Source organism: Lontra canadensis, unplaced genomic scaffold, assembly GCF_010015895.1.
Source record: "Lontra canadensis isolate GAN:19392208 unplaced genomic scaffold, GSC_riverotter_1.0 scaffold105, whole genome shotgun sequence".
Taxonomy (NCBI): domain Eukaryota; kingdom Metazoa; phylum Chordata; class Mammalia; order Carnivora; family Mustelidae; genus Lontra; species Lontra canadensis.
Genome location: NW_022631099.1, coordinates 2,311,367 through 2,322,147, shown reverse-complemented (window position 1 = coordinate 2,322,147; position 10,781 = coordinate 2,311,367). Strand labels below are relative to the sequence as shown.

The following is a 10,781-nucleotide window of genomic DNA, read 5'->3' as shown; positions in this document are numbered from 1 at the left end:
GTGGCCGCCATATTGGACCACGTACCTCTAGGCTCTTCCACTTCAGTCCCTCCCTCCAAGTAAGAAGTTAGAGCAGGATGTTTGCAATCATCTTGCCTAATTACCTCGTTTTTTCAACAAAGAAACTGAAGCAGATCTGTGGAGAAGCAGATCTCCCATTTCCTGGTCCAGTACTCTCTAGTAGCCTTCACTGTTCCCCAAAACTTAGGGGGTACCTCCGTCCTGGAGTTGAGCAGTAGCTTCCAAAAAGAGAAAAGACAGATCTCTTTCCCAAGGGCAGAAGACATGGAAACTGGGATCTGGTTTCATCCCCAGATCACAACTAGGATCTGGTTTCCTCCCCAGATCATGTGGGAAGTACATGGAGTGTTAGATTAATTCATGAATGATAGGAATGGGAAGAAGGACATTATGGACCTCTGAGGCTAAAAGGGGTAGCCATACCCATTATGTGCCATGAATGGGCTATGCCCAAAATTCTCCTTCAGTCCCTGGCTGGAAACGTCCATCCGAATCCATGAGGTTTTACCCTAAACAGTAAGCTTGATGTTGCAAAAAGTACAGAAATTTTTGTAATTAAGTAGACTAGCTGTGAGAAGCAGCTTCTAGAATGTGTCCCAGTGATGTCTCCCTCTTGGTATTCATGCCGTTGTGTAATCCCTTCCCCTGGAGCCTGGGCAGGATTTCCTGATATGCTTCTAATGAGCAGAATATGGCAAAGGTGAGGGAATGTTGCTTCCAGGATTAGGTAACATAAGGTTGACTTCCTGCTCTTTTTGATGGAGCAGGGTGCCATTCTGGCAATGACCGGAGGGCAACTTCTGGCCAATGACGAACTAGAAACTGAGGAAACCAATCCTGTAGCTCTCATGGAACTGGAGTTCTGCCAACAACCATATGAACTTGAAAGTGGATCCTTCAAGACTCCGTTAAAACTCCAGCCCCTGGCTGCACACCTTTATTTCAGCTTTGTGAGCCCCTGAAGCTGAGGACCCAGCTAAGTGGTGCCAGAAACTACGAAATAACAAATGTGTGCTGTTCTAAGCCGCTGCAGAAGTGGTAATTCGGTACCCGGGAAAAGATGATGAATACATTGGGTTTGCAGCCTGCCTTTACCGCTGAATGGCTGTGATCACGAGCCAAGTGATGTTTCCCCCTGGATTCTTACCTTCCTCATCTGTAAAATGGGAACAACGTCCACCTTTCAGGAGTGTGCTGAGCAGGAGCACATGCTGTTTCCTCTCCAGGAACAAACTCTTCCCCCTTCCTTTACCCAGCATCTCAGTTATAAGTCACTGTAGTTCCAAGAGCACAAAGTGACCCACGGTGGCCTCTCTGGAGAGGAGGTGATTTTTCCCACAGTCCAGGTACAGCCGCCCAGGAACGGCTCTGAAGACCCAGGCTCCTTGACTTTTCCTCCCCTGTTCTTCTTGTGTGGCTCTCATCCTTGTAACAGGGGAGGCCCATGTTTTGTCCATATCCCCTCGGGTCCCTTTGCCACCTTTTTGCACACTGGTTCCTGGCACGCTTTCCCTCCTGACAGCTGGTATCCGTATTTCTTTGTCAAAGGGTCCTGGAGGCTGCAGCAACTTGCTCTGCCTGCCCACAGGGAGAGCCTGAAGTGCCTGGGAATCGATGTCCTCCTGCCCAGAGTTGTTACCTGATGACTGATGGGTACAGAGACATTAATGCTCCAACTCTTTTGCTCCACGGGACAGCTCTAAAGAGTCACCTGCTCTTGTCTCTAGAACCCCTCCCTTCTCCCCTTCCTGCTTGTTGTCACACCCCTGCTAACCTCCCCTCCCCCTACCACCCTCTGGTATACCTCTCTACTCCCAGACCCATTCTTCCTGGAACATTTCCAAACCATCACTATCTTATGAATCTTCATCTAAAGATCTGCTTTCAGGGACCCCACCTAAGACAATCCTTAAGGTCGCCAGATAGCTGTTCCAGCTGCAGCATCCATGTTCCAGAATTCTGGACAAAGTACAAATGGATGATGGGCAAAAGGCAGATCTGTCTCATCCGGTAAGTCTACAAGGGCTTCCTAGGAAGCCCCTCCCAGTACTTCCCCAAACTTCTGACTGGCCAGTCCTAGGTCTCATGGTCATCTCTAGCTGCAAGGGAAACACTTTTTTTTTTATAAACTTAATTTTTACTTTTTAAAGTTAGCGTATAATGTTCTTGTAGTAAATCTTAAGTTACAAATGAATTAAGTTTTTACAAATGTGTGCATCCACGTGAATGCTGCCCAAGTCAAAATATAGAATGTCACCTGCATCCCAGTAGGCTGGGGGAAGGCGGGAGATGGCTGGATGTTTCCAAATGGGGACATTTCTGTGGGTAAGGAAGAAGGGGAGAATGGATGACTGGCAGTGTCATGCTTGCCTAACTCCTACTTAAATTCAATATCCAATATTCAATATTCAAATATCACCTCCTTCAGGAAATCTCTGGTCTCCAGGCTGAGCTAGGTTTCCCCCGGCATCCCACAGTCTCCTGGGGAGGACCTTGTCCACCTCTGTAGCTGGGGCTTCGTCCTATCCTCTAGGGCATGAGCTCTGTGATGAAACCCTCTAGAGCCCCTCCTAAGTGCTCAGCAAACTTTGAATGAGTGAGGGAGGAAAACAGGATTGGATGCTGAAGACCCAGCATCCTGGACACAGATGTCCAGCCTCCCAGAACACTTTCCAGAAGGGCAGTGGAGATGGAGCTGGAGGGACTGGACTTTGGTGGCCGAGGACAGAGTTGGCACTGCCAAGCCCAATGCCCAGACCTGAGGGAGCAGGTAGCTAGCTGGCCAAGAAGCGGAGCAGGAGACTCTGGGAGAGACTGTGTAGATGCTGCCACCTATAGCCAGAGAAGCCCTGGCCTGTGACTCGTCACCTCCTGCTGCTCCAGGATCCTAGCTCAGGGCTCAGGGCCTCAGTTCAGCCCTGGGCACCTAAGCAGCCGCATTCTAACCCGCTGGCCTGGGATCCTTCTCCTGGGGCCCCCTAATTTTCCTCCTGACTCCTTTCAGGAAAGAAACTCAGGGCAGTGCACTGGGTTCCAGCTGCCTGGAACTGAGACTGGTCACTTAACCTTCTTGGCTCTTTGGGATCCCCATGTCTCAGATGTGCAAACTGAGTCTTTAGAGCTGGAAGGAATTCTCAAAGATGGGATGTAATTAGTGTCGTCAGTAAGGATGTCAGCTTTGGCATCCCGCTGCTGGGCTTTGAATCCCAGCTCCACTACTTACCAGCTGTACAGTCCTGGCCAAATCGACCTCGTTGTGCCTCAGTTTCCTCATATGTGCAATGGGAGAAAATGACGAAGCCTACACAGTGAGGCTGTGAGGACGTAATGAGATTGTATGTGAAGTAATTAAAGTGACACCCAGCACAGAGTCAGGGCTTTCATTTCAGCTGTTGCTGATTTTATTAGTAGCTGAGGGGGAATACGATATGGCTGAATCGTGGCTACTTCGCCTCTTAACTGGGAGTCTTGGGCAAGTCTCTCTCTTTTATTTTGATTTTATTTTTTATAAACATATAATATATTTTTATCCCCAGGGGTACAGGTCTGTGAATCGCCAGGTTTACACACTTCACAGCACTCACCATAGAACATACCCTCCCCAATGTCCATAACCCCAACCCCTCCCCAACCCCCCTTCCCCCATCAACCCTCAGTTTGTTTTGTGAGATTAAGAGTCACTAATGGTTTGTCTTCCTCCCAATCCCATCTTGTTTCATTTACTCTTCTCCTACCCCCTTAACCCCCCATGTTGCATCTCCTCTCCCTCATATCAGGGAGATCATATGACAGTTGTCTTACTCCGATTGACTTATTTTGCTAAGCATGATACCCTCTAGTTCCATCCACGTCGTCGCAAATGGCAAGATTTCATTTCTTTTGATGGCTGCATAGTATTCCATTGTGTATATATACCACATCTTCTTTATCCATTCATCTGTTGATGGACATTTAGGTTCTTTCCGTGGTTTGGCTATTGTGGACATTGCTGCTATAAACATTCGGGTGCACGTGCCCCTTTGGATCACTACGTTTGTATCTTTAGGGTAAATACCCAGTGGTGCGATTGCTGGGTCATAGGGTAGTTCTATTTTCAACATTTTGAGGAACCTCCATGCTGTTTTCCAGAGTGGTTGCACCAGCTTGCATTCCCACCAACAGTGTAGGAGGGTTCCCCTTTCTCCGCATCCTCGCCCGCATCTGTCATTTCCTGACTTGTTAATTTTAGCCATTCTGACTGGTGTGAGGTGGTATCTCATTGTGGTTTTGATTTGTATTTCCCTGATGCCGAGTGATATGGAGCACTTTTTCATGTGTCTGTTGGCCATCTGGATGTCTTCTTTGTAGAAATGTCTGTTCATATCTTCTGACTTGGGCAAGTCTCTTAACTCAAAAGTTCTTCTTGTCAAATGGCAATAAGCATGCCCACCTCCCTCAGGGTTACGGGATGGATGAATGAAATGATGTTTTAGAGTGTGAGGCATGGAATGGGCATTCACTCAAGAGTCGCAATCATTATCTGAATTCAACAAGCTCTCACTGTTATAAATCTGTAAGAAATGCCTCCCTCCCCAACCCCGCCATCTCACTGGCTTCCTATCACAAACCTTTATTTTGTTCTGGCAGGTGAAGTGATTGGCAGCTCAACTTCAGGCCTGCCTCAGCTTTCCTTCATCCCAAGACCAGTGGCTTCTGGGCAAGCACTTCTCATGGCAGAGGACGGAAGCTCCAAGAAGGCTGGTGCCTTGCCTTGGGACTGGCACATGTCACTTGAGCCCACATCCCATCAGTCTCAGGGCGAAGCCCTAAACCCCTTGGCGGGGCATGGGTGCTCTCCCCTAGGGAAGCCATGGTAATGGTGGGGAGGGAAGAGGCATCTCTGGGCAAACAGTGCAATGTACCCTATTATCTGTGTTGACCGCTTGAGTTTATAGATGGGGAAACTGAGGCCCAGAAGAAAAGGAAATATCTAAGCTCACAGGGCATCAGTGACCCACAGATTATTCTTCTCCTTCTCCTCCTCCTCTCTTGGGGCTCAGCATGTATCCCTATAATCAGCATTTGCTGATTTTGAGTTCAGTCACTTGAGCCCCATGAGAAGGACTATGGCAGTGAAGAAACAGGATTCTCTCCATCTTCCAACAGGGCAAACAGAATCCCTGAGCAGTGACTCACCTGTGACCACACTACTACGTCAAAGGAACAAGGAAAGAAAACCCAGGATTCCCAACTTGACCTGCATGGTGGACTGGCCAACCCCAGATTCCATCAGGGCACAAGAGGAAACCCAGCAGATAAAGCAGGGAGGAATCTGCCTGGTTCCCGCCCCTCCCCAGAGTGAGTACTAAGTGACTGGGACAGCCAGGAATCCAGCCCTCTGGGTCCAGGAGTGTCCCTTGGGATGGCTGTCATTCTCTCATTTACCCCCTCCCCTGCCCTCTTTCACCCAGACTACAGACTGACCCTTGAGAAATCCAAGTGAATGAGGTATCGTCCAATGCGAGACAGACTCTCCCATAAATAATGACATCCCAGCTGTTCAAGCAACATTCCCCAAATGTGGAGCAATTTGAAATGATCTTAGGGCGGACCTGGATGCGACATTCTACAACACTGACTCTTGAGAAAGTTGTCTTCTCAGTCCTTCTGATTACCCCACGAAAGAGGTCCCAGTTTTGAGAAGTGTGTCTTTAACGTGTCTTTAACCCTTGCTAATCTTCGTTTATTACCAGAGCCAGAGAGCAGCCTTTGGGCTCACAGTGTTGGTAGGTGGCAGCATCTAGGTAGAATTTAATACCATTATGTAATATTGTTTCATCTGACAACATTTACTTTATTGGACCTTAGCTATTTTCACTGCATTTGCTTTTACAACTACATTTTATTTGTGGCAAGTGATCCTGCCTATTCCATTTATAGTGATGATGTCAAGGTTTTCTTTTGAAATAAACTTATTTATATACCAAAGTGAGTCCATTCAGAGAGAGACATTAGATAACTAGTAGTGTAGGCAGTACACAAGATATCACGATGCTGTTTTGCAGGTGTGGCAAGAACAGTGGAAAGGGGTATGCGAATAGATAATGTCTGGAAAACTCTGCTAGAACATACGTTCGAAGTGGCTGGGCTGCCTCAGGGAGGGGTTTGGACCCCTCAAAGAGGGGCCTACCTGAGTTGGGTATTTTAGGTGGAGAAACACGCAAAGAGATGGGGCGGTGGTGCAGCATGACAGGAGTCTATCTGTGCACCTTGACTCCCAGGAGGAGAAACCAGGGGTGGATGGTGGCAAGGGAGGGGGCAGCAGATCAGTGCTCATCAGAAGGTTGGAACTGCTGCAAGCAGAGACAGAGGTATCCAGGTGGCAGGGTCCCAGGCCCCCATCAACATCTCTTCCTGCTAGAGACCCCATCCTGAGTATCCAAAGCCAGAATTAGACTGGGGAGAGAGAAGGAAAGTGTTACGCCCCCCATTGCAGGACTCTGGGATCTTTAGAAACTTGGATCCTCCCTCCACCCCATCAGCCCAGCCCTGTGGGTGGGGGGCACTGAGGCAGGGTGGCCCAGCCTCCTTCACAAGGGCCAGATGAAGCTCAGAGCCATTGTGAGATCAGCAAGAGAAGGGAGGATCGCCAGTTCCTCCAGGTCCCAAAGGGTCCTAACAGGACCCCTTCCCTCCCCCACATCCACTTCCCAGGTCTGATGTAGGCAGCCCCAGGCTCCTGGGAAGGTAAGTGTCCCATTAGACTTATTGACCTGGAAGGACATCTAATGCTGGGGCTAAGAGAGGGAGAGAACCTGGCTCAGGTGCAGAGGAACGTACCTTGGACAGGGTTGCGACAGTCTCGGCCACAGGCCCCAAGGCAACACCGACTGGAGCCCCTGCAGTCTGAGTCCTTGTTACACAGATGCTGTATGGGGCTGAGGCAGTGCAGGCGGTCCTCGGGGCAGTTGCCCCGCTTCACTGCAACACAGGGGTTGGTAAGCCCTGCCCTGTGCCCAGCCCCGGGGCTTGGGCGCCAAGCAGGGCGGAGGAGGACACTCACCGAAGACCATGGGGACACACTGGCGGAAGCAAGCTTTGTAGCAACACTTCATCCTTGAGGGACACTGGCTGTCATCCATGCAGTGGTCAGGCACCGAGAGGGGACAGGGCCCATCGTCCGGTGGGCAGCCCCCAAATTTCTCTGCAAGAGAACCCCCAAGTCTTGTAGCTGGAGGCAGCTCTGAGTCATGTAGTAAGCACCGAGCTGGGAATCACGAGATCCAAACTCTCTATTCCTTATTTCTTGCCTGTCCTTTGGTAAGCTTTTGTGTTGTTTTGTTTTTTGTTTTTGCTGTGGGGGGGAGTAGACTTGCTTTTATTTGTGTAATAAGTATAATTGTATAATTTTATTGTATAATTGTATAATTTTATTTGTATAATTGACGTAACTTGTTAGTTTCAGGTGTACAACAAAATGATTTGATATTTATATATATCGTGAAGTGATCACCACAGCAGGTCTAGCTAGCGTCTGTCCCCATGCAGAATTAGAAATTTTTTTCTTATGATGAGAACTTTTAAGATTTTCTCTCTTAACAACTTTCAAATATGCAATGTAGTAAATTACCTATAGTCACCATGCCGCCCATTATATCCCCACGAATTATTTCTCTTATAATTGGAAGTTTGTACCTTTGACTCCCTTCCTCCACCTGCCCTACCTCTTACCCATGCCCCCTTGCAAAGACCAATCTGTTCTCTAAGAGCTTGTTTTTTTGTTTGTTTGTTTGTTTTGATTTCTTGGTTCCAACGTGAGATCATACAGCATTTATCTTTGTCTGCCTGATTTGTCGCCTTCAGTGTAACATCTTCAAGGTCCGTCCACATTATTGCAAATAGTTGGCAAATTTTTTGATTTTGTTTTTTGGACGGTAAGCCTCAGTTTTCTGTCTGTGGAATGGGAAGCTGGACTCCTTCCTCCCAGGGCTACTTTGAGATTCAGATGACATGAAGGATGGCAACAAATGAAGTTCAACACTGGCATCTGGGCCAACAAGGTCGTGCCTGGCCCAGGACTGCCCACCTCCTTGTGTTCATCCTCAACACCTTTTCCATCCCGGGCTCCTGCTCTGCTCCCATCTGCTTCTCTTGGAGGGGGTCTTCTTTTGCGGGTGCTCTGCACGGTGCTCTCTCCTCTAGTGGAAACATGGCATCCTTGGGAGACCCTCCTTCTCTGACCCCTGCTCCCCAGACTAATTAGGTCAGCACCCCGCACTCTTTCCTTCAGAGTTTGTGACTCTGCATCTATCTGTCTGCTTCTCTCCCTTGGCCGGAGGCTACGAGAATAGATCCCGTTCCTGCTTCTCTCACCATCAGACTGAGGTACGGTCTTTGATGCAGACCACCAGCAGCTCAGCGACTGTTAGAAAGGAAGGATTTTCAAGTGTCTCCCAGCATCGTCAGCTGTCATCAGGCTGCTGCACTGTCACACGGCCGGCCGTTATTGGGCACACCTTGTACTGTGTGCTTGCCCTGTTGCATGTGGGGACATGCAAAGGGGACACCTTGCTCACACAGCAAGTGCTCAAAACCCACTTCACTAGGTCCATCAGGTTGTCTTACACTGAATTGTGCCCCTGCTGGAGAAAGGGCAGCTAGTCTGTGAGGGTGCCCCCTGCTCTGATAAGCCCCTCCTCCCGGGCTGGGATTTGGTGAGACCCCAGAAGGCTCTGAGGTCCAGGGGGGTAGCCCTGGCCAGAAGAGCTCAGGCCTCGGGGAGTGAGCCCAGAGGAGTGGCCTGAAGTCTAAGAGGGTCTCCTTGTGGGCTGGAGTGGAGTGGAGGGGACCTGGTCATGCAGCCAGGAGAGCTCCTGGGAGGAGGGGCCGGGAGCTGGCTGAGCCTTGAGGAATAGAAAGACAGGAAGAGAGAGTCAGAACTGGCATTTCAAGTAGCTCAGTTTTCTCAGCTGCAAAATGGGGATAAAAATAGTCCCAATCTCTCAACATCTCAGTGAGGAGCCACATGAATCACAGCCAGCAGGGGTCTGGCCTTGGAACTCACCAGCATCCTTCCCTCCTCAGCCAGGGCCTGAGCACTCTGCTCCCCAAACCAGCTCGTGCCCCAGGGAGAGAGCCCAGCCTCGGAGGAAGGCACAAGTTAGGCTAGAGGGAGCAGAGAGGATGTCAGGAGCTGCTCCCCAGCACTGTGGAGGAGGGAACCTGTCCCCATTACTGTCATCTTCCCCCAAGGGAGGGCCAGGGATGCATGGGTGTATGTAGGTCATGGCGTTCCAGTCCCAGAAAAGCAGGAAGCGGAGGCCTTCCCAGGTGGGGAGGCACCTGTCCAGCCTCGCAGCCCCAACGTTCCTCACCTGTCAACAGGTCAGCCCCAGCCTTTTCGAGGAGGCTTGGGAGAAGAGAGGTAAGGGTAGAGCTTCCTCCCAAAGATCCCAGAAACCACAGCCCTACCTAGTTTGGGAGTCCTTCATGCCACCGATTGGCCCCTGGGATCCGGGAAGAACCTGAGAAAGTTGGAAACAAGATGGGCAAAGGCCAGGCCAGGCAGAGCCTCGGTAGCAACAGAAGATGACAGAGAGGGTCATCGCACTGCCATGTGGGCCCATGGATCCTAATAATCCACAGAGACAACGAGGGAAGAGCAGGTATGGACAGGTTTGCTCCCCCCTCCCCCAGAGACACAAAGAGACACGCGTGTGCACAGACACACACAATCCCACATTCAGATATGTAGACGAGACCGTGACCTTGGCAGGAAGACCTTCAGAGCTGCAGACGGGGCAGGCTGGCAGCTCAGAGATGTACCAACAAAACACCAGCTGCTGGAAGCATCCAGAAGCTGGCATCCCCAGCTACACACACAGACGTCACACTGCACTGCCTCCCCCAACCCTCACTCTCCCCAGAGACATAAGAACTACCCTGTCCCTGGAGCAGAGGAAGCCGCCCACACTCACCTCCCTTCTTCCTGGCGGAGGCAGCAGGCAGCTGGCTCCCCAAAGCCAGGAGGGCCACCAGGAGGAGAAGGCTCCAGGCCCTCATGTTTCTGCTACAGGCACTTAATAAGGCCAGGGGCCCGGGGCGCCCTAAATTGACCCCTGCAGCTCCAGGGAGGCCAGAGCAGCTGAGTCAGGGGAGGAAGGAGATGAGGTGGATGGTGAGGTTCTTGTTTGCCTCGTCCTGGCCCCGCCCCCTGTCCACGAGCCTCAGGGCAAGTGTGCTTGTGCAAGAGCTGAAGATGGGTGGGTGGGAGCAGGGGCTGGGTGTTGGGGGCCAGGATCCAGTCCTGTCTGCTGGACTTGGACTGTGATCTCCAGTAAGCCGGCTCCCTCTCCGGGCCTCAGTTTTTCTCATCTGGATAAAGAATGAAGGTTGTTGAGGCAGGAGATCACTGTCCTGGCTCTCTCAGGTCCTGCCGCCCCAGCAGTGGCATAGGCGGGGGACAGGAGTCAGCTTTGAATGGCAAGAAGGGGGTGGCAGTGTTCTGGATGCCAAGGAGGAATTAGGGTTAAGGTCAGAGCTCCCTGCTGGAGAATGTGGGCTGGGGCAGGCTCAGTGAGTGAGGCCAGCTCCGGCCTCTCCTCCTGGGCTTCTGTGGAGAGGAGAGAAAGAGACCTTCCTGCCACTGGTGAATCACATTCAGTGGCATCTGGTAGAACCGCCCTCTGCCTGGGACTGGCTCAGGGCTCAGGGTGGTTGTTTGTTTGGCTGAGGTGACTGGTCACAGCAGATGTAGGCGGCTTCTGGGACCCCTTCCCTGG

General features: G+C 50.8%; 1 protein-coding gene across 1 annotated transcript; it reads right to left on the bottom strand.

Moving 5' to 3' along the window:
• Positions 1–6,538: 6,538 nt before the first annotated feature.
• Positions 6,539–10,062, bottom strand: WFDC5 (WAP four-disulfide core domain 5). The gene is made up of 4 exons (XM_032838631.1): positions 9,978–10,062; positions 7,064–7,204; positions 6,841–6,981; positions 6,539–6,549 (listed from the first exon to the last, which is right to left on the bottom strand). Exons 1-4 carry the CDS (start codon positions 10,060–10,062, stop codon positions 6,539–6,541), a joined length of 378 nt encoding a protein of 125 aa, XP_032694522.1.
• Positions 10,063–10,781: the final 719 nt, after the last annotated feature.